This window comes from Microcebus murinus, chromosome 9 (assembly GCF_040939455.1).
Source record: "Microcebus murinus isolate Inina chromosome 9, M.murinus_Inina_mat1.0, whole genome shotgun sequence".
Taxonomy (NCBI): Eukaryota; Metazoa; Chordata; class Mammalia; order Primates; family Cheirogaleidae; genus Microcebus; species Microcebus murinus.
The window spans coordinates 59567350-59591885 of record NC_134112.1 but is presented as its reverse complement, the minus strand read 5'-3'; the positions used below and the strand labels follow the sequence as shown (position 1 = coordinate 59591885).

General features: G+C 37.8%; 2 protein-coding genes across 2 annotated transcripts in view; one reads left to right on the top strand and one right to left on the bottom strand.

Annotated features, from left to right (window-relative positions):
• CCDC146 (coiled-coil domain containing 146) overlaps window positions 1-24536 on the top strand; it is a 147679-nt gene that overhangs the window by 27175 nt on the left and 95968 nt on the right. The window lies entirely within an intron of this gene.
• Window positions 14344-20028, bottom strand: FGL2 (fibrinogen like 2). Its single transcript, XM_012747309.3, has 2 exons — window positions 19358-20028; window positions 14344-17154 (listed from the first exon to the last, which is right to left on the bottom strand). The coding sequence occupies exons 1-2, from the start codon at window positions 19968-19970 to the stop codon at window positions 16448-16450; spliced, it is 1320 nt and encodes a 439-aa protein (XP_012602763.2). The 5' UTR covers window positions 19971-20028; the 3' UTR covers window positions 14344-16447.

Genomic DNA, 24536 nt, shown 5'->3' with positions numbered 1-24536 from the left:
CTAGGAGTGAGCTTACTGTGTCATAGTCTAGGTTTATATTAAGCTTTAGTAGAAACCTTCAATCAGTTTTCCAAAAAGGTTTCACCAGCATACACTCCAATGGGTATCATGTTAGATGCTGTCACATATCTGGGGTTAATATAAGTTATAGTTTCGTTTCTGAAAGTTAGGATTTCTCCTATCTATATGTGCTTATATAAAGTAGCACTGATTTATAAATGTGACCTCAATTATCAAGAGTCAGTGTGTCAGATGTTGAACTTTTCAAAGACTTGGAAGCCATAATTTTGTCTGAATGCCATGAGCCAAAATCATATTGCCTAAGCTTTTTGGCTCTTTGCTTTTTACCAAGAGCCAAATCGGCTCCTCCTTTCTCTTCATTTCCTGAAAATAACTCTTGTGCCAATCATTGTTAAGTCTTTGAACTGATTTATCCAAGGGGTAGAGGAAAAGGAAGCACAGGAGCATTTGGGAGGCTTAAAGAGGAGAGTGAACATGGTAGGGAAACACTAAGGGAGTAAAAGTGTGAATTGGGATAGAGTATCAAACTATAAAAGTAGAGTGTGGATGTTTACAGGTAATCGTGGGTGAGTAGATGGAAATGGAATAGGTTTGTAATGTGACCTTTTCACTAAAACAGGTTATATTAATATATAAAACTATGAACTGTTGTACTTCTTTAAAAAGTGTAATAAGTAGCAGTATTTGGATCTGAGTTTTAGTTGCATGCCAGATTTGGTAAGAAGTGAGATATTAAGTTCATGAAGAATACTGGTGGACATAAGTCTTAATCCATTTAAAACATATTTATACAGCACCCATTATGTGTCAGGCACTGTGCTAGGAGATGTAAATATTGTTAAAGCTTCTGAAATCAAATTTATCTCTTAATTCCTCTTTTGTTTTGAGAACCTCCTATGTGCTATATTGTGCTAGATACTAAGAGAATTCATACACATAAAGCATATAAAAGGTTCCTGTTCTTTAGAAGCTTTGGGAACAAGAAGCTTGAAATGTTAAGTGTCAACAAAAGGTGCATGGTTGTAAACCTGGCATTGTTGTTGGAATTCAAAGGGGAAGGGTCAGTCACTGTGGGATGAGATGATCTGGAAAGGCTTTGTGAGGCAGTAAGGCAAGAGGGAGATATTTCATCCACATCCACAGGGTCCACTGTGAATCTGTTTTTCTTGCCCACACCCATACACGCACATGCTTGGAATATCTTCCTCCTGATGACCCCAAGCTACCTCAGACTAAACACACTCCAAACTAAATTCATTATTCTTCTTCCAAACCTAACTCTCCTCCTCTATACTATCAGTTCTCTCTTACAAACATCTCCTGAATTCATCTCTTCTCCAGCCCCACCACCTCACCAATTGGAACACCATTTCAGCGATCAAGGTGCCACTAAGGCAGTGGCAATGAGGACAAAGGAATGAATACATTTAGGAGAGAGATTAAGGAAATATAAAATTCTAGACTTAGTGTTTGGATAGGGAGGAGGTGAGGGAATGCTTGCAATTCTGATTTAAGAAATTGGCTAAATTATGGCTCCATAAGTGGTAGAGAATTCAGAAAAACCAACAGGTCTCGAGGGGAATGTCCAGAATGTGGATTTGAACTTACCAGGGAAGTCCATGGCTAAAGATGTAGACATAGGAAGTTCTTGCTAGTATTCTGATTGCTTTCTGAAAGGACTTTAACTTGCTACTTAAGTATATTTAACAGCACAGTTTACCGCTATATATTTATAAAGAGACGTTGCCATCACTTACCTAATTTCATACTTTTAAAATTATCTTTTACTATTCACATATTCAAAAGATGTTTTATTTTTTATATATCTGGTTCTCTTAAGGGTGGTATCAGATAAATTTTTGGATTTTTTTAAAAATAAACTTTTAATTAATTACTGAAAATATTGGTGCTTTTCTGCTGCTGCTAAAGCTTCATTTTGTAGATTGGACCTTCTATAGTGCTACAAATGACTTTCTTGAGATAATCTCATTTAATTTAAAATATTTTTAAGGAATTGAAACATTTTCTATTTTTTATACCCAATTAATCAGGTTATAAAGATGAAAAGATTCCCACCCTAGATAAGTTAACAAAGTAGTTTCAAGTATGGAATTTATTTTTCCTAAGGATTCTATAAGCAATAGGAATTTTGAGACATCATTATTTTCATCTTAAATATTCTGAAAGATTGTAACTTGCCCTGGGTTACACATGTGAGCAGAACCTGGAAACCTGGTCTTCTGTCTCCTAATTTAGCACACGTTCCACTTGACATTGTTCATTTGACATTCGCACATTTAAACACTACTATTTTAGGATTTTGCAAATTGACTTTTAAAGTAAACTATATATTAAAAATATAAATATGTAACACTCTGTTATTTAAATATTTCCATTAGTTTCCCTGTCCTTTTCTTAATGAGGTTATCACACTTCACTCACAAGCTATACTTAGAGGCTGTGCTGTAAAAAACTAAATTCCTTTCTAAACTGTTTCTACAAACCTTGCTATTGTTGGCATGTTTTCACTTTTCCTTCAGACATCCAGGCAGCCATGCAAGAATAATTTTTCAAGATTTTATTTGGCTGTCAAGAAACTTTAAACAGACTGATACTTTATTAAACAATACAGGTAGGGTCCATTGTTGTTTTTACTCTGACAGTGGGGTAGAAATTTACAAATCTTTCCAGTATGGAAGAAGATCTTGGGACATGCCTGGGATACACTTAAATATTTGAGAGATTGGCATGGCTCATATCTATTTACAGAGATGATAAAATTTGTATTAGGATTATAAGATTACAGGCCATATTCCACTTTGCAAAGTAGATTAATAGCCTTAAATTCAATCAATAATATTATGTACTGCAGAAGTGATCAGAGTAAAAGAAAGTAAGATCTCTGTTAGTGTGTCCTTTCTCTTGGCACCTTTAGTGTGTCCTTTCTCTTGACACCTTTCTGGAATCAACACCAGAAAAGGTATCTAAGGCAAGGCAATCCCTAAAGTTTTCATTAGGCAAGCCAGATTAGGTTCTCAATGGTCAAGCAGTGAGATGCAAGCCAGACTAGGAAGTTAAAGAACAGAGTATCAGGGAGTCAGATGATAAAGTTTTTTCAGCCATGGGGCTAGTTTTATATATTTATATAATTATATATATAAATAGTTACATATCTATTTTAATACATAAAATATGTATGTAGTACAAAATTCAAAAGGTGCAGAATAATAGCCCATAATATGCTCAAATAAAAAAGGGGAAAAAAAAGTCCACCTAATTTTATAATCTGAAGTCTCCTTCAGAGGTAACCATTATTAACAATCTTTTATATAGCCTTACAGAAAGTCTTTGCACAAACAAGCAAGTGGTAGTATAATATACACACTTGCTTCATATGCATATACAACTTTTATATTCTTTTTATTGCTTGTATGGTATTTGAATGCATGAATGAAGCATACTTACTTAACTAGTTCCCTATTATAAGATATTTAGGTCATTGCCAATCTTTTGCTATTGCAGACAATGATAGAGTGAATAACCTTATACATACATTGTTTCACACTGAACTAATCATATTGAAAGGACAGATTCCTAATCATGGGATTGCTGGGTTAATGAGTTTGCTCCTTTAAAAAAATCTTTGTGATAAAATATACTATAAATTTTTAAGTACACAATTTAGTAGTGTTAAGTATATCCACATTGTTGGGCAACTGATCTCTAGAACTTTTTGATATATAAAACTGAAACTCTATACCCATTAAACAACTCCCCATTTCTTCATCCCCCAGCCACTGGCAACCGCCATTCTACCTTCTGTTTCTATGAATGTGATGACTCTGGATAGACCTCCTATAAGTAGAGTTGTACAGTATTTGTCTTTTTGTGACTGGCTTATTTCACTTAGCATAATGCCATCAAGGTTCATTCATGTTATGGCATGTGTCAGAATTTCTTTCCTTTTTCAGACTGAATAACATTGTATGTTTATACCACATTTTGTTTACCTGTTCATCCATTGATGGACACTTGGGTTGCTTCCACCTCTTGGCTATTGTGAGTAGTGCTGCTATGAATGTGGGTCTACAAATATGTCTTCAAGATCCCGCTTTAAAATTTTTTAGATACAGACCCCAAAGTGGAATTGCTGGATGATGGGTTCGTGTATTTAAAATTTCTGTTTCTATTGCCAAGGTACTCTTCATAGAGCTTGTAACAATTTATGATCTCATCAACATTAAATGAATGTCTCATTACTCATATCAGAATTATGTGCCATCTAACTTTTTGACCTTTGTCTCTCTGATAGGGGCAAAAATGCCATTTCATTTTATAGACTTTATCTTAAAATAAGTGGGATGGAGCTTCTTTTCATATGTTTAAGATACAGTTTAAAATATAGCATATTAATAGAAAATTTGTTTAAAATATAGTATATTAATAGAAAATTTGAGGTATAGGAGGGCCAACAGATCAGGTGATGATTGTCATTGAAAGATGGTTTATTACTCACAGTTCCAAGAGGAGGGGGCATACCGTGCTGCAGGGGTGGGGAGGGCATCACAAGGGAAAGTACCAGGGTTGGTCAGGAGATGGAGGAAGAGGAAGGATTGTGGGCAAGAGCCTTCATTGTGGTTTCCAAAATAAGGAACAGATGAGGCAGGGGAAGCAGGTTTAGGATTGGCTAGTTTGAATAATTTAAGTGGGCTCTGGGGCAGAGGGGATGTCCCTACTTGTCTGGTACCTGGCACTGCGGTGATTAGTGTAGGTGGGGGTATAGACTCTGGATTAGTCTGCTTTTGAAAAGTGGGGGGTGTAGTGTAGGGGACACTGATGAGGGAGGCAGGTGACTCAGGCATATTATGTTATTGGGTTGTCCAGAACAAAGGTGTAACCAGGCCTTGCATGTAGGGCTGATATTAAAGCATCAACTCTGCCGAAGCTAGAAACATGATTGGTACAAAGACCCATTTGTACTTATTTGTGAATTCTGTTCACATTCTTTCTTTTTTTCCATTTTTCTATTGGGTACTTTGTTCTTAGAGATTCATAGGAACTCTTTATACATTTAAAAAGTAGGCCTTTGTGCATAATATGCAATGGCAAAATTTTTTCACAGTTTACTGGATCTCATTTGAGTTTGCTTATGGCTTTTCCCCATGTGGAAACTTATATTTTTATGTGCTTGAACTTATCGATCTTTTACAGCTTCAGGTTTTTGTGTTGTACTTAAAAAGACCTTTGTTCTCCTGAGGTTATAAATTTGTTTCCTGTGTTTTCCTAGTGCCTTGATGGTTTAAGTAATCATATTTTAACCTTTGTTCCATCTGGTATACATACATGTTGGTGTGAGTGGAAACAGAGAAGAGATAGCAGCAAGCTTAGAACCTAACGCCAAGTCCATTATCTTCTGAGGCAAAAGTTCTTTAGATATTTGCAACCCCTACAAACCCAAGTGGAGTTAAACAGATACATCTGGGTGGCGTCAGAAGTATGCAGTAAGGGGACACAAGAATTATCTGACGTCAGGCCGCAGGCTAAGAAGGTAGGAATTTTGCTGTCTTTAAAGGCTACAAGTAAGAAGAGACAAGCTCCGAATATCTTAAATCTTGATGGCTTGGAAAGAAAAATCACTGATCGGTGCAGGGTTGGGGAGTGGTTCAATAAAAGCTGTTCTTAGTTTTAGCTTTGTGTCTTCCGGCTGTGTAGCCTTCAGTAAGTCATTTCAGTTCTCTGAGCCTCACTTTACAGCATTGATATATTTTTCAGCTCATGGTCCTTCAGGGCACCTCACTGCCTACCAGGGTAGTTTCTCCCTCTTTTTCAATTGCTTTTTACACTTTTATTCCAGTGGAAATCTTACACGAAAACACTATATGTAAAAAACAGATTTGGATGTGTGGATATAAGGGTAAAGGATGCAGGGGAAGGCTCGCTGTTCTCTCCCCTTCGCCCGTACATCATGTCCCCTTCGTCACCGCCAGCCCTGCCACCCCCAGCCCCTCGAGGCACCACTGGGGAAACCCCTGCTCTGTGCAGACCCTTAGTGAACTGAATTAACTGGAGCCTTCCTTCTCACTCCCATCTGAAGAGCCATCCATCTCAGCAGAGCCTAAAAGAAACACAGATCCGCCTCCAGAAAGCCTTGGGAAGTAACGTGGCTATAGTGAAGTCCCCTTTGGGGAATGGGGCTGAGAGTTCCACAGCACATCAAGTGGGAAGACTCCCCACAGTCCTTATCACAGCCGAGGCCTCTCCCACATCCCTCCTATTCCTCTTTAAAATCTCCTCCAGACCTGCCTTCCCACCCTCGGGCTGGGTTTTCCTCTCTGCCTCTCAACCCATCTTCCCCAAGATATCTTTGGCCCTTTCATTATTTTGCAAAGCAGTCTTCAGAGTTCCTTCCAGGCTTCCTTCCCACCCTGTATGCCAAGTCACCTCACAGGCGCAGAACTGAGCAACTAATAGGTGGCAAGGGAGACTGTAGGTACGTACTTAGGTTTGAATTTTCCTTGCTTTATTGTAAGGATTACCACAGTTAAGTCCCTCTACTGTCTCCACCATCTCCCTCTCCCCGACTTTACTGTCTCAACCATAGAACACATGCTCCAGCCAAATTACATATATTATTATTCTCCTAACCAACTCCTGATTTTCCACCCCGTGATGCCTTTACTCATCCTGTACCTCGGCCAGGAGCGCTCACCTCCCCGTGTCTGTGCACCACCATTCTACCTGTCTCTCAAGGACAGCTCAGATCCTGTCTTTTTTCTTGAAGCATCTCACTTCCTGACCAAATGTGATCATTTCTGCTTTTGTCATCTGTCTACATCATACTTGCATTTAGCTCATGTTACTTGCTATTTTCTTTCCTGTTTTTTCAGCTAATCTACAGTAACTTGAGGGACTTCAAGAGCAGGAAGCAGATAGTATTAATCTTAATGTTCCTTGCAAACTCTTAGCTCACTGTCTTGCAGACAGCCACGCCAAGATTTTCAAAAGAGCAAATGCATCCAGTAATGATTAGCAAAGCCCTCCACTAAAATAATCACACTCCTGAATCACTGTTTTAAAAAGCAAATTTAAAAAGGAGAACTGTCTTCTGAGTTTCTGGATGCATTTCCCACACCAAGTCAACCCAAGTTCTCAGTGATTTAAATATTTAAAGTTAGAACCGTCATGCATCTATTCCAGTTTTATTTTGCCAGCTTAGCCCCCAAAGGATATGCAATAGGCAATGATTTTCAAATGTTTTTTTGAAAAATAAAAAATGCTTTTTTAAAGTGAAATTGAAGATGGAGCCCCAAGATATAGAATAAAAGCAGAACTATTTCAATCAAGCAGTATTTCCCACATCATACATTCTCTCGGTTTCTTCCCCATCCCTGCTTCTTTTGGCATTTCAAAAATATGTCTGTAGAACTTCAGAGTCGCTGGGGACACAATTTGAAAACCCCAACTCTAGCAGCTCAGCATGTTAAATACCAACCCTGCATCATCATGGAAGTATCCATCTTTCCTGTCCAACTTTAATAGTTACCCATGATATCAGGGCCTTTCTAAATTTCTAACAGTTGGCTTGATCATGTTAAATAATTTTACTCAGTATAGGATAGAAGTTAAAAAGTCACCATCACCAACACCACTCATGTAAATGACACATTTTAAAAGTATTATTTTTATCTAACAAATGAAAATAAGATCTCTAGAGTTTACGTAAGTCTTCCACTTCCAAAGAACTTAGAAAGTGCTTTGTAACTTAAGCAGAATATGCTCATCAGTGAATTCTGCCATGTAACCATGGGAGTAAAATAATGTTTGGAAAGCGTAGAAATTTGTTTGCCTTTTCTGTCAGAGTTGTTATAAATTGGACTTAGCTAAAGGAAGAAAATAATTTTTAACCACTAGGTTAAGTAGGGACATTAACACACTTGAAAATATATTAATTTTTGAAATATTTCCTGTCAACAAAATATTATATAATTGTTTTGATAAGACACAAAGAGATGTTTACCTTAAGCTGAGATATAACTGGAATCATTGCCCACTTTCTAGATTCTCACAGAATGTCAGAGGAGGGTGATACTATAAAGAATGTCAGGAAAGCTGAAAATGGATAATGGTCTATGAATGATAAGCAATTTGTAGATAACAAGGGCTTTTTTTCCCCCCAAGGAAGACTTTTAGTGAGTATAAAGCATTCCTCCTCATTGCAGCATTAATCACAGCAAACAGAGAAATCACTGGAAAGGCTCCTAGGAAAGTGTTCAGCACATGGTTGGCACTCAGCAAGTGACAGCTGCTTAGCATTATTAGTATGTAGAAGCAAGAATCTCCAAACAAAAATTAAAATAGGTTACTTAGAGTCACTGAAAAAAAAATTATATTACCACTACTGAATGGGAAATTAAGCAAATAATTTTGTGGACCCCTCTTTGATAAACTTTTAAACATAAACACAAATTGCTTGTCTCTTGTAGAAAATGAGAAAGCCAATTTCCAGAGAAAAACTGAACAGATTATGTGTTCCCAAATGTGTTGCACTTTGTTGAAAGCCTTTTGTAATTAGAGAGGCAATTCATCATACACAGTATCGTTCTCCATAATTATTCAGAGAAAATCTTGCATACTAGAAATGAAACTCAGATTTTGACAGTTTAGAAAGCTATTATTTTGAAAAATCTTACTCAAAATACTATGATAAGCACATAGCACCATGTTATCCATGCACATGATAGGCAAAAGGGTAAATATATATTGGATTCAAATATTTAATAGTAATATCAGTTATTTTGACGGGGCAAAGAAAAAAAAGCATGTTATATTTATTTTAAAATGTGATTATTTCCTTTCAAAAGGAAAGTATAGAGAGTATACATTCTCGGAGGTAAAGTGTAGATTTCCTTCTGGAATGGATAATAAAATAATATAGATCTTTTTGAGAGCCTATATTGTGTCAGAGATACAGACCACCAGTTAGATCATGGTTTTAATTTTGGTTTACCTCTGGGACTTTAGGTGAGTAAAAGTGCAGAGGCAGAATTGAATATGGGCACAGGGACAGCAGGCTGCTGACTTGACAGAGGGATTGTAGAAAGAGCAAAGTCTGGACAGGTTAAAGGGCAGCCATGCTTTGGGATTGTGGAAGAGGAGAGAGGTGGTCAAGAAGGAATAGTTCAAGGAATAACAGCAGCATTAATAGCATAGAATTTGTTGTGGGGGGGTTAAACTATCTAAAGTTCAATTTTATAGCAAGGTATTGTATATAACATTGCTTACAATTAGCCAGCTATTGGCCTATGGTGATTTTTGTACTGACTCTTGACTACGTGTAAGAGCTGCATATCTATTTTGATGGGCAGACTTCCTTGTATTATAGCATATGTGTCACAAATAACATGTATAAGCATGCATGTACATCATCTATGCACATGTCATGTGTGTGTATAAGGGAAAGATACTCATATATCATTTCTACCTAAAGCTGGACCTAACATTTAGTGAAAATTGCCGGCCACATTCATTGACAGCCATTCCAGTGTTAACACTTTCGAAGCTATTAGAAATGTAAGATTTAGGTTACCTCTAACTTAGATAATTTATTGAAAACATTTTGTGAAAGAAACAAGTTTTAAAATCATTAATGTCTCTAAAATAGAGTAAAACTAGTCTCTAACTAAAGGTTTATATAAAAAGATAGCAAAGTTTTACCCTAGGTTTTAAATGACCATAAATGATTCCTCAAACCTAGGCAGTACACTGTTGACAAATGAGAAAGGTTTTGGTCTGTGGCCTACTTCATATCCTTTGCTATATGCATATGAGTACACACATACATACCCAGGCATGCCTGCCCACACAGACACACACACGGTAACTGCATCCCAACACCCCAGCCTCACAAGGTGGTATCTCCCAAAAGATGCAGTATCTAAGGCTTCAATAGGTCATTGCCTCCTTTTACCTCTGTGAAGTGGCCTCCTAAACAAGAGCAATATTTTGCAGAATGCCATTGTATAATACCACAATGGCTTTTTTTTTTTTTTTGAGACAGAGTCTCACTTTGTTGCCCAGGCTAGATTGAGTGCTGTGGCGTCAGCCTAGCTCACAGCAACCTCAAACTCCTGGGCTCAAGTAATCCTACTGCCTCAGCCTTCCAAGTAGCTGGGACTACAGGCATGCGCCACCATGCCCGGCTAATGTTTTTCTATGTATATTAGTTGGCCAATTAATTTCTTTCTATTTTTAGTAGAGACGGGGTCTCGCTCTTGTTCAGGCTGGTTTCAAGCTCCTGACCTTGAGCAATCCACCCGCCTCGGCCTCACAATGGCTTTTTAAGACATCCAGTAACTCAACAAAATACTGTTGCTGGCAAAAGCAAGGAAAAGGAAATCCAAACCTAAAGTAATCTAGAATAAGTATCTATTCCAGGTGGAATAAGTCTGCCCTCTGCATAAAGAAGCATCCTGGGACCCTCTCAAACGACATGGTTACCAAGTGGGTTGCACCTGTGCTGGTTCCTCATCTCCAACCTCTACAAAGTCACCTTGTCCCAGGGCCACATCTGTGAAAGTCTTTGCTCCACATACACTTATTTATTGGGTTATCTCATCTAGTCCCATGGGTTCATTACCATCTGTATTCTAGCAATTCTCAAATGCCCTTCTGAACCCTCAATGTCTTTCCTGAACTTCAGACATTATGCCTATGTCCACTTGGATGTCTTATAGGTACTTGAATGTAGAATGTTCAAAACTCTGATTCCACCCCCAACCCCCAACCCCACACACTTTCTGGAAAGGCCCCTCCCACCCCCTGCAGATTTCCCCATTTCTATTATTGGTAGCTCCATCCTTCAAAGTCACTCAGGCTAAAATCTTGTGGTTTTCTGTGACACCTCTCCTTGTTTTTACCATTTACTGCTGGCTGGCCTTTGATCAGCAAATTTTGTCACCTCTGCCTTCAAAATAGATGCACTTCACTGCAACCTTTCATCATGTTTTCATCATCTCTCACCAATATTACTGCAAATACTACCAAACTGGCATCCTCACTTCAATCCTTGTCTTCCTACAGTCTATTCTCCACTGAGAAACAAGGGTGATCCCTTTAAAACTGAATGAGATCATGAGCTGCCTCTGCTCAAAACCCTCAGGGCTCTACTCAGAGTAAAAGGCAAAATCCTTACCATGGCTTACAAGGCCTAGATTATCCGGCACCCCACCGCTTGTCCATCCCCCACCCCCAATCTCTCTGGGATCCCCTATGCCCTCACCACCCCAGACGCTCTGCTTTTTACCCATGGGCCTCTTTGCTGACCCTCAAACATGCCATCCACTCTCCCGACTCTGGGCTTCCCACATCTGATGCTCCCTTTGCCCGGAACACGCTCATCTTGGATCCAGGTCTCTGTTCAAATGCCACCTCCACAAAGAGGCTTCTCCTGACTGCTCTGTATGAAATAGCACCCACTCTTCTAGCGCTCCCTTATCCTACTTAATTATCCATGGTATTTTTCATATTTATTTGTCTACTGTGGTAAAATGGAAACTCCGTGAGTATAGGATTTGTTGGTCACTGCTATATCTCCAGCCTCCTAGAGGACTGACTGGCACATGGTTTACACTCAATAAATACTTTTCGAATGGCTTAAAGCTAAATTTACCCCAGCATTTCTATCTCTACAAGTCTTTGAATTCTAAGCCATCTCTGGCTTCTCGACTTTAGTGAGCATGAGTGGCTTATTGAATCTAGATTTGTGTTAACTAAGCAAGCAAACTATTAGAATCAAACACGTCTGCTCCAGCTAGCCTGTTAAATTCATAATTTCTGGTAAATATGCCTATATCAATAGATTCAGTCATATCTAAAATTGTTTCTTCTTCCTTGGTCAGGCAACTTCAATCTGTCTCTAATATAAATGAGCAAAGGCTTCTCCTCCAGTTTGACTTTATAATTGCTAGCAGGGCTTGCCCTGATTATAGATCAGGAGATGCTGGTGAACGGGATGAAGGAGCCTAAGGGAGAATTAGGAGTGTCTCTCAGGAATGAAAGCAGCAGTGTCTTGCTGTAAGAGAAGAGCCCTTTCAAACACTGGGAGAGGAACAACTTCAAGGAGCAAGGGAGGCTCCATTTGGAAATTCAGGGTACTTGGAATTTTCCAAGTACTCTCATTTCTCCTCATTTCCTCTTTCCAATCAATAAACAAAAGAGACCTGGCAAAGACTACGATTTAGTAGACGTTGCAATTTGGCAATACACAGAATGAAATGAGAGTTTGGAACCAGCCACCTCAGCTCTCTGGGGAGAGGGAGGAGATTAAAATTGAAGGTGGTTTGCAAAGGGATCTTTGGTCTAATCTATAATTTTTTAAAAATTAAAGGATTCATGGATTTTTTAATTAAAATTAATTTCAAAATCATAATATTTCATAAGTAGTATGAAAAATACTGCTTTTTTCTTTAGGAACTCAGGTGGAACAATCACTGTTCAGCCTGATACAGCCATATGCCTCTGTGTACTGCATGCTGTAGGAACTTAACTCTTATTTGTATCAGTTAGCCTACAGTACAATTGGTTTTGTTATACAGTATATCATTTCACCGAAAGTTGCAGTTTCCAAGAACCTATTGACAATGTTAAGTGAGGACTTACTATATCTGATCCTGTCTTGCCATAGTCTCATCTGGCATCAATCACATCTCATCTGTGTTCACAATTGCTCAAATCCTAGATTTGGTATGCACTCCTTTCCCAATTATACCTCTGGCTGCTTTACACTACAGCTCTTCCTCTCTGCCAACATATTATTAACTACTTGGAGTAACAACACTCCTGTCTCAAATCTCCTTTACTTCTATTCAAATGGATTGATCTCAGGGTAGAACCTAGACAATTATTGAATAATGTAATGTATAATAAGGTATATACAGAATGGCATAGGATCAAAGAAGAGAGGTGCCAGACATCACCTCATATCATCAGGGCAGTCTGCCTAGAAGAGGTAACAGCAGGAGGGAGTGGGGAGGAAGATTTTAAATACATATGTATGTTCTAGATGCTTTACATATGTTACCTCATTTAATCCTCTAAATAACTCCATCAGGCAGATTCTACTATTATCCCTATCTTATAATTGAAGGAACCAAACAAAGAACATTAAGATTGAATGACTCTCCCATGGTCATACCGCTTGCAAATAGTGGAGCTGAAATTCAAACCTAGGAAGTTTGGTTCCAGAGTCCCTGCTCTTAATCATGGGTGATAACATAAGACCCAGTGGGGGGTTAAGAATGGCATCTGTCTGGACCTAGGGAACAGTATTTGCAAAGTGGTGAAGCCATGAGAAAACATGGTTGGTTTGAGCATAACCATGCATTTAGTATGGCAGGAGTGTAAGTAATGGAAGAAATCGGTTCATGGATGGGTGGGTTATTTGATGGTGGGTTTTATCTTATAGGAAATAGTAGTTCAAAGTCTTAAGCAGGACAATAACAGGATAAAAATTATATTTTTGAATAATCTTTCTGCAAGTGATATGAAAGATGGACAGGAATAAGCTACTAGTAGGAAGCATTTGTGTTATCCTAAGGAGATGATGAGGGTTAACCAGAGCAGCAACAATGATGATGGAAGAAGAGGAAATGGAATTGGATGCCACAAAATGAAACTTTTGTATTTTAGATGTTTCAACAGTATTCTAGAGGGAAATAAGATCATAGTGTTCCTATATTTGCTTCTATCTTCCAGTTAATGAAACAGTATTCACTAAAGTCTTAAAAGAGTCAAGGATATTGTCTAGATTAAGTAAATGTTGTATAACTTTTCAGATAAGAGTAAATATATAAATATCTGACAATATTTAATGTTTCCACATTGAAGAATAAAAAGATATGACTAAATCTTTTATTTTACAAAGTGTTAAAAAGACATGAAACATAAACCTTATTATACACAAAATCATTTTAAACAAGAGCTTATTGTGATATTACCTATCACTTTTACCTTGAAAACCTTTTCTTGGATAGGACCAGCAAATTTTGTCCTAAAAAAAATAAGGACCAGCAAATTTTGTTGCTCAGATACTACTTATGTTTTGTATATTTAAGCTCTTTTTTATTGGACAGATGTGTCAATCCATTTGGAACATTACGTATAAGTAAAATTTGATTTTTTTCAGTTATAGGTAAATCAGCTCCACCTGGAATTTCTAAAGATCCATTTCTTTGAATATTTTCAAAGAATAATATTTAGAAATAAAGTCTTAATTAACATAACAAATATTAGCCATCAAATGGAACCAAGACAAGACTCTAAACATTGTTTGTAAATAGTCAATCCACATTTATTAATATTAGCATGTGTTAGTGAATAGTTATGTTAAAGGCAGAAGACTTTCAGATATAGTCTATTTCCATCAACATGTTAAAGATTGTATCAAAGTCCAGAATATATTTTATGAGCAACATGAAATGATTCTGAAAAGGACTATGTTACAGAATTTATTACAAAAGTGACATAAAAGTATAATGGAAAATAAAATTTTGATCCTTTGAATAAGGAAAGGATCCATCTCTGTCTGGAAAGACTAAACAACAAGCTTTTGAATATTTACATGGATTAATGAATTATTTTCCAAATTTTCCTGAAATGACATCTAGTTCCGATTAAATCAATGGGCACTCTGTATATGAGCATATATTTTTTAGAACTGTATTTTGTGATAAGTCTATTTTCGATCACAGAATTTACTTATACATATATTAATAATTATATATAGTAAATGAAAATGCCCTTATCTGAAACAAATATATTGTATAATATCAATATTTTTACTCTTTTTTAAAAAACAAAGAGAAAATCAGTTACATCATTTACATTTGGTATCCCACTTAGTAGATATAGTCTTTGAAAGCTATAATGTTTTACATTTTGGTCATTTAATTCTATTTGCGTTTCTCTAACATTTTAATAGAATTAATAATTTTCATGTTTACCTGAAAACCTGTTATATATTTTTTAAGGAATATCTTGCTTATTTTTGATTAAAACTTTATTAGGGATTAATATTTGAAAAATTAATTTGTTACCTGAAGCAACTGTCCTCCTTAATCACTTTCAAATAATGAATAGATGCATCTTTGTAAATATATTTTAAACCTGATTAGTGTACTAGAAACAGACACCAGAAATTAAAGATCAAATTTATTGCTATAACTCACATACAGTATAGTGAGTTGCTTCAAATTTTACTCTAGAATGTTTTTTAAAACAGCAGAATACTGCTGTTCTCTCAAAAATGCTCCCTTTTTATAATGATGAAATTAAACATTTAAAAATTTTTTAATATGATACTTAGCATCCCAGAATTAATGAATTATAAAAGCTACAGATACTTTGGTTAAAAAAATAAATACCTATCTTGGATTTCTGATACTAAAATAGTCAATCCACCAGTTAGAGTTGCAACATATAATATTTTAACTATTCTGTATGTTTCAAAATTCATACATTTTAAATAAATACATTTATCTGTCCTAGAAAACTTAGCTTTCTATGAAGTAAACCAGTTAATGATATTGCTTTGCATATAAAATTGGCCTTCAGAGTATTATAGCCTATAAGTAAATGAATTCCCCACCCACACCTACCCCCAAAAAGAAAGCCTACCAGTAGTCTAGCACAGTAGTGAACAATTTTAAATTAACAACTGTTGTTCATACAAGCAAAAGATGATTTTCATGTTAAAGCAGTTTTCAACATCAAACATCTGAATTATAAACTATGAATGAATTACCTTTAAACCATGGCGTTTAAGGTTACACTATTTCCTAAGTGCTTTTAGGGGTGATATTAAGTTACCACATTTTAAAATATTTTATATTTCATGAATAATACATGAACAGCTTTAATTCTGTGTATTTCCCTTAATCTAGGAACAAAAATGCTATTATGGGGTCTTCCTGACCCAAAGAAAATATCATAAATTGAGTCAGTTTATCTCAGAATGAAGATTATCCAAATAATTGTAGCTTGAAAAGATGTGCTTAAGTCACAGCCAAAGTTCAGATTATTTGTGTAGAATCTAGCCTGAATAAACAATATTTTTAATTGTGGCAAGTAATGCAAGTAATAGAAAAGTTTTCAATTAATAGAAATGAAAAGAATTATGAATCTAATGTATAATTCTCAACATTCCCAATTGCTTACAAGTTTTCATTGCTAACAGCATGGCAAAAAAGGACTCTTTAAAATGCAGTATTTTTCAGCTTTATTCCAAATGCTTTGTAGCATAAGAACCTACTACTCAGGGATAATTTTTTAGCCATGGAAAAAGAATACAAAACAAGGCATATTCTAAACTGATTAAGGAATTGATTGCCCTATTAGATAGTGAATACCTGGAGGAATGAGTGCTAGCAGTTTATGGCTTAAAGTGCTTGGGTCTAATCATCATTTTGGCCTCTTTGAAGGAGGACTTATAGCCACCAGGGTGTGCCTCACTGATACCAGGCCAGGTGCCCCAGAAAATCCCATTGCGGACACCTCTGTATTTTTGGTGGTAATATTTGCCGTTTAAATTTGCAGAAAGACATGCATCAAACCACCAGCCTGAACTATAGTAGAGCCCACAGTTCCCAGAAGGATATCGATCATTGTCTTTATCTGGGGTGGTGAAAAACTTGAGATCATGGTTGTAATGTTTGTTGAAACGTAAGGCGTCTCCAGCTGTGCCGTTATAGTTACCAACGTGTAAACGGTATTTCAGAAACTCGTTAGCCACGTAAAACTGATCATACAAGGCATATAGTTTGACACCATTAAAGTCTTCAAGGTCTATTCTCAGCATCATTTCCTTACTCTTGGTCAGAAGATGAATTTTATCGTTGCCCAGCCAGAATTCTCTTCTGAGGTTTCCAAAGCCTGCTTTGTAGTCTTGCCACGTCCGGGTGAAGTTGGTGCTTCCGTCCAGACGCGCCTGCAGCACGGTCCAGCCTCCCCCCATGGTCTCCATGTCACAGTAAACCTCAAAGCTGCTGTTTTTGGGATCAGGCGTTACTCTATAGATCTCACTGCTTCTTTTGCCTATTGCGTAGTAGTCAGAACAATCTTTATATATTAGATGTTGAACTGAAGGGGAAAGAAAAGGAAGGCATTGGATTTTGTTAATAAAAACTACGCATCTGAAGAATTCTTGATGTATACAGAAGCAGCTTGGTAATTAAATCAATGGCAATAATGAAACTTTCCTCTGCTAAACTTACTTGAATCTGTTTAGCAAATGCTTGTGAAGGCCTCAGAACAAGAATCTGATATTATAAAGTAGAAAGGGTGCTCTAATATACTCTTGGTTGGTACTAATAGTGACAACATCAACAACAATAAGGAAAAAATAAGTAATAGTTTTAGTAAGCTAGAATATTTAGTGAGGGTTACCTATATGCTCTAGTCTAGGCACTCTGCCAAAGATTGGATAACATTGTCACATTTAATATGCACGTCAGCCTTATGATGCAGGTATTTGTACCAGTCTGCAGGTGAGAATATTTAGGCTTGAAGAGGATCAGTGGCTTGCCCAAGTTGACACAAACATTGAGTGGCAGAGCCAGGACATGAACTCAGATCTGGTGGGCAGCAAAGCTTATTCTTACCAACATTGTATTCCTCGGTCCTAAAATTCAGATGATACCAACACTCCTAGAATTGTATTCCACGCATACAGAGAAAACAGACTCCTATTTCCTTTCACCAAAAGGGGCTGATGGCGTCCGTCAAAATTTGACAGGACATGTTCCAAATGATGCATTAAAATTCTAATGTGCAGCATTGATCATAAATTCACATTCATTTTACTTGACAACTATGTAAGGAAGCTCAAGTGAAATCTTCAATAAATTATCAGTTTTCTTACTCTGAATGTAATTATCCAGGAAAGTAGTTAGTCACTATTTCATATGTTTGCTTTCTAGCAAGAAATAGAAGGTGATTATGTTCAGGATACATGTAATAATCAATGAACAGAGTTCTGTAGGATTCAAAGGCAGGTATTTACTGCCAGCTAATGTTTATAAAAATTTGTGACCGATAAGGTAATTTTAATCTAAGATACCATAAGTCACAAAATCTATTCATGTGTTTTTAAAACTCAGAATATTCAGATATTTCCCCAGAACTTTAAGGAGAAAAATAGAATCTTGTTCATATCATAAGTTGTCATGCACCATCAAATCTAATGTGCACCTGCACCCAGTGATGTCACCTAAAATGTGGACCTCTGATGTGCAGTGTGTAGGGTACATTGAGATACAGGCTGCCAGGGGTGTTAGCAACAGTGTTCCATGTAACCACCACCCACTTTCACTGGCAGATTCCTTGGGAGTGGAGCATGCCTGAGGTACTTGCTCCAATGAAAGTGATCTCTACAAGTGTGTTCCACCTTACACTCATAGTAAGTAGAGGTCTAATGCAGAGATGGCTTTCCAAAGTATAACAAGACCATCTGCTGCAGTCCCAGGAACTCAAGTGGAAAGCCACCGTTTGGGGGAACCAATGCCATTGTTAGTTTATGGGCAGAGTAGGTAGTTAGGTCTGTGGTCCTTCACATATACTTATTAAAGTTAATTCAAGTCACTTGGATGGTAAGGATGAGTTCTATTTTTTTATATCCTTGAATTCTAGCTTAAGGTAAAAGAGATAGAAATAAAAATGTATTCCTTCTCTTAAGCAGCATGCCAAAACACTCCCCTTAAAACATTTTTCTGCCACTGGTCCTCAAAGCAAAAAGTTTTACACCCACATGCAGCTGATTTTATTCCATCTATACAGTCTCTCATTTTTACTATATATTTGGGATTATGAACTACAGATTACTTTTTAAAATCTTTCAAGGACTTCTTTTCCTTTCCTTGTTGCCGACCACAAGAAAAACTGATTTCCAAAGAACAAAGCACAATTGCAAACACTGCCTTATCTTTATTGTTTTCAAACACCTCCATGAAGAGATAAAGTTAAATGCACTAAAACATTAAAGTCTCTCCCTCCCCCCTCCCTCCCCTGCCCTCCCCCCCCTCCTTCTGCCTGTGTGTAGGTCTGGCATTAGTAAATAAAATCTTAAAGTTGAAAGTGGTTACAGACCTAATTATGATTTTTATAATTAGGTCTTATGTTATTTCTGTGGTCCCATTTGAGAAGATGTGTGTTTCCTGTACACCTTAATGAATAAAAGGCTTATTAACTGTCACCTACAACTTATTTTCTCAGGTTAACGTTTATAGATACTGTCTAGCCATATAACATCTAGGAACAAATGATAAGAAAACATTATTATACATACCCGGACGTGACTGTATTTGTTCTTGGCTGGGGCACTTGGAACATTTGCCATCCAAACTATTGACCACGAATGTTAGGTTTGCCACTTTGCTATCAACGTAATTTTCTATGTTGTTCATGTTTACAAGATTCAGCTTCTCCAGGCGGCCGTGAAGCACGTCGATCTCCTCTTTCGCGTTCTTCAGCTGGGAGGACAGCTTGTTGACCTCGCTCTCCAGTTCTCTAACTCTGTTGTCGCCGGCCCCTCCCGGGGCCCCCGTGCCGGGGGACAGCAGTCCCGTCCCGCCCGGGTCTCGGTTGTCGTCGGCCTGCAGTTTGCAGTCTTGGCAAGATTTCTTTAGGCTGCTTACGATTTCCTTGAGGTTCTGGACTTCTTTGAACACCTCCTCGATCCTGCCGAACTGCTCCGGGAGCTGCACGGTGAGCGGGGGCAGGTGCACCTGGTAGGGGCACTCCCCTCCCTCGTCGCATCTCCCCCTGCTTTCCAGTCTCACCGGGCAGGCGTCCTTTGCTCTTTCATCTTTGATTTCCTCTGTTTCATTGTTTGCCACCACCAGGAAACCGTAAGTGGCAAGGACGGCTGAGCTCAGCCAGCACCAGTCGGCAAGCTTCATGTCTGCGGCGCTGCTCGCCCGGCAGGGAGCGTGCAGGGCTGCAGCCGCTTTAATAGCCGCAGCCGCCTGAGTCAGGCTTTCTGTCTTCCCAGAAAAGGGCGGGAGCGTTTGCATCACAAGTTGCAGAAACGCACAGGAAGAAGAGGTCGTCCTCCTCATCAGATGCACTTCTGCCAAAAAACTGTAATTCCCAGTCAAAATAATGTGCATCAGAATTACCAGTAGTCAAGTCGGATGCACATACTAGGTAACATTCACGTTCATGATTTATAAAGCACAAGAAAAGTCTTGCATTTCGAAAATAATTTGGTGTACGTGTGTTTGAAGTAAATCGTTTAATTACGCTTAACTCCGTTGAAAAAATAGTTCTTAAAGATCATAATTAATGTGCTGGTTATCAAAACTGAAGAACAGAAATGTACTAAAATAGAAACAGTCCTTTTTCTTTCTTAGAATGGGGCATCGAGGAACCTGCATTTTCTTCAAGTTGGACTTTCAGGTGAAATCCTAAACACTTTTAAACATTTCTAAATATAACAAAGTGCAGCTTTCTGAGTCTTGCAAATGGACTTTGACGTCATCTATTTGAAAAAGAAAACTAGGAGAGGAAAGAAAGTGCTGCTTTCTATTCCTTTGACCATAGCGTAGTGTATATAAACATCTAATTGCCTGCAGCACATTTAAAAGCACATCGTTGCCTTCCAGCAACACCAGTAGCTGCCTCCTTTGCCCGTCACCATTCTGTGATTGTGCTGGCATCTCTGAGCCGTTGCAGTCTGTCCTGATGCTTCTCCCAACGGCAGTGTCTCTGCCTTCCCTCTCCACTGGCAGCTGGACGGGCAGGCCTCCTGCGTCTGTCCCCACCTGCTCTCTTGGCCACTTGGTGTATCGCGGTGTTCAAAACATGTCAGCACTAGGGACAGTTTTCAAACTTCTCTCCTCAGAGGCTGAGGGCAGGAAGGGGGGACCAGCTTCCATCAGAGAAACCACCTCCTTTTAATTTGTTTTGTATATCGACATCTCATGTCAGATGTCTTATTAACGAAGGATTTTATTGCTTTAAAAATAATTTCAAAATGACTGACATGGATAAAAATCCAAATTCTTTATTAGGTTACAGAGTGTTTTGAGTAATACATCTTATATGTGTTTCTTTAACCCAATTTCCTGTGACTTTTCTATATACCCACTTCATTCTAGCCAAACTTTATTCATGTTCTTGAAATGTAGCAGGCTCACTTTAAGCTTCCATGAGTGTATCTACTTTTGAATACTCAGGAGACCTGGCTTCCAACCCCGGCTCTACCTCTGATTGTAAATATAGATCATTAACTTTACTGAGCCTTTGTTCTTGCACCTATAGCAGAGGAATTTATTCTTCCTTCATACATGAATGACAGTTATACAAACTTTGAGCACTTACGGGAAAAAATGCAATATATAAATGTAACATTCTTCCCAAACAAATTTGTCAAACAAGTTCTATACACCTTATGACTCATTTTTCTCCATCTCTTTACTGCATTTCAAAAATCATTTGATTTTCTTCATTCCATTCAATGTATTCAAACCAATTTTAGACATTTTTAACTTTCCAGCTAAAAATATCTACTTAATCTCCTAATTTCAGTTCTCTCTCCTCACCTACTTTCAAGGTGTGATACTCCCCTGTTGTGAGGTGAGAAATAAATTAATGATTATTTCAGAAAGAAAATGGTGATAATATAGGTTAAAAATATTTTAGTTTCTGGTACTTTATTAAATGCTCTTGACTGGTTAGGGTATAAATCCTTATGTTCAACTAGTCAAGTATTTGTTAAGGATCTCCTGTATACTTGGCACTATAGCATATGTAAGATGCATGCCATTGCTGCTTTCATTCACTCATTTATTCCTTCATTATATATTGACTAACCACCCTCTGCATGCGAGACTCTATTCTAGGCACTTGGGCTATGCTAGTAAACAAACCAGACAAAAATCCCTTTTTCCTTCATAGAAAGGGACATTGAGGACCTTGTATTTTCTTCATAATGTACTTGCATGTGAAATCCTAAGCACTTTTAAGTTTCTAAACCTAACAAAAGTGCAGCTTTATGACTGTCTTGCACTTTGGGGTCATCTTTAAATCAGAGACTGGCTTCCCAAACACTGCTGCTGATTCTCGGGCTCTGCACACCCCCCTTAGCCAAAGGCCAATTGCATAGTTCCACCTAAAAGGCTTGGATGTACTTGGGGACCTGTCTCTTGTCCTTTCAGGATCCATAGGAAATTCCCCAAGTAAAGGTACAGAACTGCTCTATTAACCAGTTTCACTGACACTTAATAAGTCATGCTCTGGGTTTTCAATTTAAAAAAATCATTGGCCACTGACTACAAGGCAGATGCTAAGTGACTACCACAGGAGAGGCTCAACTTGCCTAATGAGTTTATAACCCCTGGGGGCAGAAAGTGTTGTGCTGGCTCTACAATTATTACTTGCACTTGCAGATGAGCAAGAAAGGACTCAGAGCAGTAAATGACTTGCTTGGTAATTTAACAGTTTTTAGTTTTGGTTTCACAGTTTTTAAGAGACAGAGCTGGAATTTGAATCTGGATCTGACTCAAGTTCATATCTTTTCTCTTGTGCCACGTTGCCATGTAGGAAGAAAGATAATATGGGGAAGGTATAATAGAGCTATGTGGAGAGGCTGGTACTTACATCAATTCTTAGATCCATGGGGAGACACTGAAAGTTTTTGATCAAGGAAAATAGAATCCTTTTTACACCACTTTTAGGAATGAATCTTTGCTAGAAAACGGAGGGAAGTGGTGCTCTAGGTGAGAGGCAGTAGTGTGGCAGCAGGCACCAAGTGAGACGTGACCCAGAGTGGTGGCAGGAGGGTGGTAAAGGGGATGCAGCAGTTATTGCCAGAGAGTAGTAGAAGCCATGGGATCAGACGAGCCATTAAAAAATGGAAGGAGAGGAGAATGGAAGGAGAACTCTGAAATATGACTCTGATTGCAGTTAAGTGATGTCATGGTAATGGTGGAGAGGGAGCAGTAGGTTGGGAGAGTGTAGTAGTATTTCCATTTTCAGTACATGGAATTTTAAGTATTGACAAGCCGCCAAATAGAAATAACTAGGAAACAGCTGGGCTTCTGGGTATGAAAATGAGCACAGAATAGATGTAGATGTCAATTTGAAATCACAGGAACCAAAAGGATGGTCAAATAAATGGGATAAAAACCAGAAGAGTACAGGAGAGTCATGAACACCAGGGGGAGGGGATTTCAAGAAGGAAGAGGCCTTCAGAAAATCAAAACCTGAAGAGCTGACTTCCTTGTCCTCAAGTCCTGTGGAATTCCCATCCTCTGACTTTGTCTCCTCCCTCTTGCTGAAAGCCTTTCTGGATTCTTTTATGCCAAGCTGCCCTGACTCCTGGTATTGACTACTGATTCCTCACGGCTATCTCAGAATCTTCCTTTCTGTCCCAAATCTGCCCTCAACCCAGCACTGAAACATTATATTCACTCATGGATATTTATTTCAAATCTAAACAAATTGTTTGATACCAAAACATGGTGGGATTTTAAAGTAGAAAAGAGTTGTTTCTATAAGTCATGTATGAAAATTACTTTGATAAGGCTAAATTCACAACATGTTTGGACTTTTTTTTAATATAAAGTATATATTTTTTTTTATTTTGGCATATTATGGGGGTACAGATTTTAAGATTTCAATAAATGCCCATTTCCCCCCCTCCCCCCAAAAGTCTGAGTCTCCATCATGACCATCCCCCAGATGGTGCACATCTCACTCATTATGTATGTATATACCCGCCCCCCTCCCCCCTCCCACCTGCCCAATACCCTATTACTGTAGCACCTATGTGTCCACTTAGGTGCTACTCAGTTAATACCAGTTTGCTGGAGAATATATCTGGTGCTTGTTTTTCCATTCTTGGGATACTTCACTTAGTAGTATGGGTTCTAGCTCTAACCAGGAAAATATAAGATGTGCTATATCACCATTGTTTCTTAGAGCTGAATAGTACTCCATGGTATACATATACCACATTTTATTAATCCATTCTTGGATTGATGGGCACTTGGGCTGTTTCCACAGCCTTGCAATTATGAATTGTGCTGCTATAAACATTCGAGTGCAGGTGTCTTTTTTGTAGAGTGTCACTGGATCATTTGGGTAGATGCCCAGCAATGGGATTGCTGGATCAATATAAAGTATATTTAAGAGGGAATCTGCATTGTCTATACCTCAATCAGATTCCTAAAGTAAACTTTTGTTTCCCCTAATATAGTTTGTTTTAAAGAAATCTTTTATATTTCTGTTTGTACCAAAGAAAGTAAATAAATTTAATGGCAATTTTTATTTATAGTTTTGAGATCTTTTCATTGATATTAAGCTTATTAATTTAACATATCTGTGGTTTCTGATTTATTAAGTTCAGGAACCTTTGTTCCTTAGGGAGTATGTGCTTTTCTGATAAGAAAATTACAACAATTCGGCATGCAAAATCCTGTCGAGAAAAAAAAAAAAAAAAAAAAAAAAGAAAATTACAACAT